The 3,649-nt window shown below is 51.2% G+C and overlaps 1 protein-coding gene across 1 annotated transcript in view; it reads right to left on the bottom strand.

Moving 5' to 3' along the window:
- SDK2 (sidekick cell adhesion molecule 2) overlaps positions 1-3,649 on the bottom strand; it is a 199,388-nt gene that overhangs the window by 75,034 nt on the left and 120,705 nt on the right. The window contains 3 exon segments of the mRNA XM_007959888.1: positions 1,171-1,286; positions 1,841-2,022; positions 3,537-3,649. The exon segment at positions 3,537-3,649 is cut by the window's right edge and continues 7 nt beyond it. Coding sequence (XP_007958079.1) covers positions 1,171-1,286; positions 1,841-2,022; positions 3,537-3,649 — 411 coding nt within the window.

Raw genomic sequence — 3,649 nt, 5'->3', positions numbered from 1 at the left:
TTACTATTACTAATACCATGACTGGAGTCCCTGGGTGGCTGGAATGGTTAACACACTCAGCTGCTCCTCAAAAGGCTGAAAGGTCAAGGCCACTCAGAGTGCCTCTGAAGAAAGGCCTGGTGATTACTTCCTCAAACTCAGGCACTGAGAACCCTGTGCAGCACAGCTCTGTTGTGACACACACGGGTTCACCATGAGGCAGAGTGACTCAAGGGCAGCTGATTTAACACGCCTGCCACCACGACTGCCAAGGAGCCTTGTGGCACAATGGTTACGTGCGCAGCTGCTAACGGAAAGCTTGGAGGTTTGAACCCACTCGGCGGCTCCCCAGGAGGAAGGCCTGGTGACCTGCTCGTGTAAAGATGACAGCTGAGAAAATCCTACGGGCCAGTTCTACTCTGTCACACAGGGTTGCAGAGTCAGAACAGACTGGACAGCACCCAACAACAACGACGACTATGATTGTTACTACTGTGCCATCATCTGAGCCATTGTTATTGTTGGTCATGGTGCTAAGCAACGACAATGATTGCCTCCAGTCCTCCTGCAACCTAAGGAATAGCTATTGTCATCTCTGTTCACACATTGGAAACTGAGCTCTTTGTTTTTGTTTGTCGCTTGTTTCCAGTTCCTCAGCAACCAGCACAGTGCCTGGAACAGGTGCTCAGTCAGTGCCGGTTGAATGAATGATGCTCAGACAGATTGAGACTTGTCTATGGAACCAGCAAATGGCAGGGCTAGCACTGCAGCCTGATCTGCCTGTCTCCTACAACACGCTGCGGTGGTGCAGCACAGCCCGAGACTTGTCCCAGCATTCGAGGCCCGTTAGGGCCATGACTTGGAGGCAAGAAGTGGCTTCTGGATTTTTCTGATGGCACCACAGGTGTTCTGAACTTGAAACAACCTGACTTTGCTTATAACCCAGCCTCACTGAGGCCGGCCTTGCACTGGGTTGCAGACTGGGCAGGGCCCATACCCATGACCTGCACATGGTCTTGAAGAGCCCACATGCCCTTTGTCTTTGCCACATGTCCTCTGCTTGACTTGAGCAATGACTTGAGAACAAAAGGGAGCCCTCCCCCTCTGCTCCCTCCTCACCTTTCCCTTCCCCAGCCCCTAGCCCTCCCTTGAAAATCTCAAGCCTGTCCCATGGGGCAAAGGCCCTGGTACCTTGTAGCCCTGGTTGATGCCATTGATGAACTGGGGGCTGGGGGCATTCCAGGTGAAGCGGATGGCTGTGGAATTGGTGGCTTCTGCGTGCACATTACCCGGAGGGACCGTGGGCACTGGATCAAGAGATAGGGTAGGGTGGATGGTCATGTGAGTCTCTCTTGCACAGTTAAGTGGAACACACAGCAGGGGTCTGTAGTCTTGGCTTTGTTCCCCACCCACACGTCTGCCTCCTGGATAGACTTAAGATGCCTCACTCCCTTGGGATTAGTTTGGTTTAATAAAACTGGCCCAACTCACTTCACAGGGTAATGATAAATGAAAGTGATGGGCACCAAAAATGTTCCGGGGTGGTTTTCAGGCATGACGCTTGACGTGGCCTGATCCAGCTACTGTGAAACTTTCCAGCAGCTCCCTGGATCCCGGAAGCCTCTGCCCTTTTCAATGTCAACCCCAGTCTTCTCTCTGTCTTCTTCCCAGTCCTCCCGCCCTGAGATGTAGTGGGCACAGGGTGGTGCTTCCAGCCCCAGAGGACAATAGTGAGGTCTGGTGAAAGCAGACAACATGGGCTGGACCTGAGGTTCTTGGGACCGACAAGGATGGGACCCACAGGTACAGGACTCAGGAGGAAGGGAAGGGCCTGCTCCTCCATGGCCACAAGCCTGCCCACCTCCCTGCAGCGTCCACTCGGTGACTTTGCTGCTGTAGACACCCAGCCCGGCACTGTTGTAGGCGGCCACCTCGATCTCATAGTTGGTCCAGATGATGAGGTCCTCCAGCAGCAGGTTGTTGACATCAGCATCTGTGATGTTCTTAAACTGGTACCCAACGGGCAGCCCAGCCAGGCAGTACCTAGGGGAAGAGGGAGGCAGCAGGTTCATAGTGAGCCTGCTCAACCTGGCTCGCTCCCCCTCGAGCCCAGGACATTGTCTAGAGCAGTGCTGTCAGCAGCACTTCCCGTGATGATGGTGAGGCGCTATCTGTGCTATTGAACACGGTAGCTACTAGCACACGTGGCCAATCAGCACCTGAAACATGGCTAGTACAAGTGAGCAGCTGAATTTGTACTTTGATTTATCATGACTTAACTTGAACAGCCCTGTGTGACTGAAACCAAAGACCAAACCAAACCCATGGCGACCCCATGTGCCGCAGAGTATAACTGTACTCCACAGGGTTTGCTTGGCTGGAATCTTCACAGCAGCAGATCACCAGGCCCCTCTTCCATGGGGCTTCAGGGGTGGGCTGTTCAAATTGCCAGTCTATAGGTTAGTAGCCTAGAGCCAACAGTTTGCATCACATGGACTTTTCATACATATGTAACAAACACCAAAATAACTAAATCCACTGCCATCAAGTTGATTCTGACTTGCAGCAACCCTACAGAACAGAGTAGAATTGCCCATAGGATTTCCAAGGCTTAAGTCTTTATGGAAGCAGAATGCCTCATCTTTCTCTTGTGGAGTGGCTGGTAGGTTTGAACCACTGGCCTTTTGGTTAGCAGCCAAATGCTTTAACCACTGCACCACTGACCATCTTTTTGGAGAACACAGGTCTAGAGGATATATGTGGACTGTTCTTTTTGATGGGGGAGGAAGACATGGGTGAGACAGCTAACCAGGGACCAGAGTTCTTTTTAGAATGAACCAAAAACCCTCAACAAAATTAACTGATAATGGAGCATCCAAACCAACAACTCCTTCCAAATTCTGGGAATCCCAGTGCTCTGAGGATGTACCGATGCAGGTAAGAGACCTGCCAAGTTGCCTAGCATTTGGCAGCCAGCCAGAATTCAGACTACCGGTGAGATCGCTCAGTAACTTCAAATAACATGCTAATTTGAATGACTGAATACCAACCCTGAGTTACCCTGAAGAACCACTTTTAGATCGCTAGTAAAATAGCCCTCAGTCAAATATAAATATCTACATAACTGGACTTCACTTTCCAGTGAGGACAAAAGGGAGGACCTTCACTTTTTCATCAGCCCATCAGTTGGTCTACCCATGGTCCATCTGGGAGAACTCTGGCCTGGGTTGGAATGTTCTTGGTTTGCAAGTTGCTAGACTCTTCCGTTAGTTACCTCTTTCTTCCCCTGTTTCCCTGTGGATCTATTGAGCATCTCCTATGTCAACCATTTCTCTGGTATCCAAGGCTCTCATCACTGTTGGAAGTTCTAGATGTCTAACCTAAATGCATGGTGGCCACACAGGTATTTCTTGTTGCCCAGTGCTTGTTAGATGGTATAGGATTGCCATGGATTTGCACTGTTTTTGAATCCACTTTGGACCCACCCCTGCCCTTCCCCTCAGGTTTGGGGTGTTCCTTCTGTCCCTGGGGAGGGGGGCAGATGGGATGGTGCCTACCTGATGATGTAGCCTTTCAGGAGGCCATTCTGGTGACTCTCGGGAGGTGGCTGCCACTGGATCATGATGGACTGGTTGGTCCGGCCGCTGGCAATGACGTTTTGTGGTGGGGC

Source organism: Orycteropus afer, unplaced genomic scaffold (assembly GCF_000298275.1).
Source record: "Orycteropus afer afer isolate SDZICR_OR568_19922 unplaced genomic scaffold, OryAfe1.0 scaffold00018, whole genome shotgun sequence".
NCBI classification, from domain to species: domain Eukaryota; kingdom Metazoa; phylum Chordata; class Mammalia; order Tubulidentata; family Orycteropodidae; genus Orycteropus; species Orycteropus afer.
The sequence above is the reverse complement of the archived record's forward strand: the minus strand, read 5'-3'. Positions and strand labels throughout refer to the sequence as shown.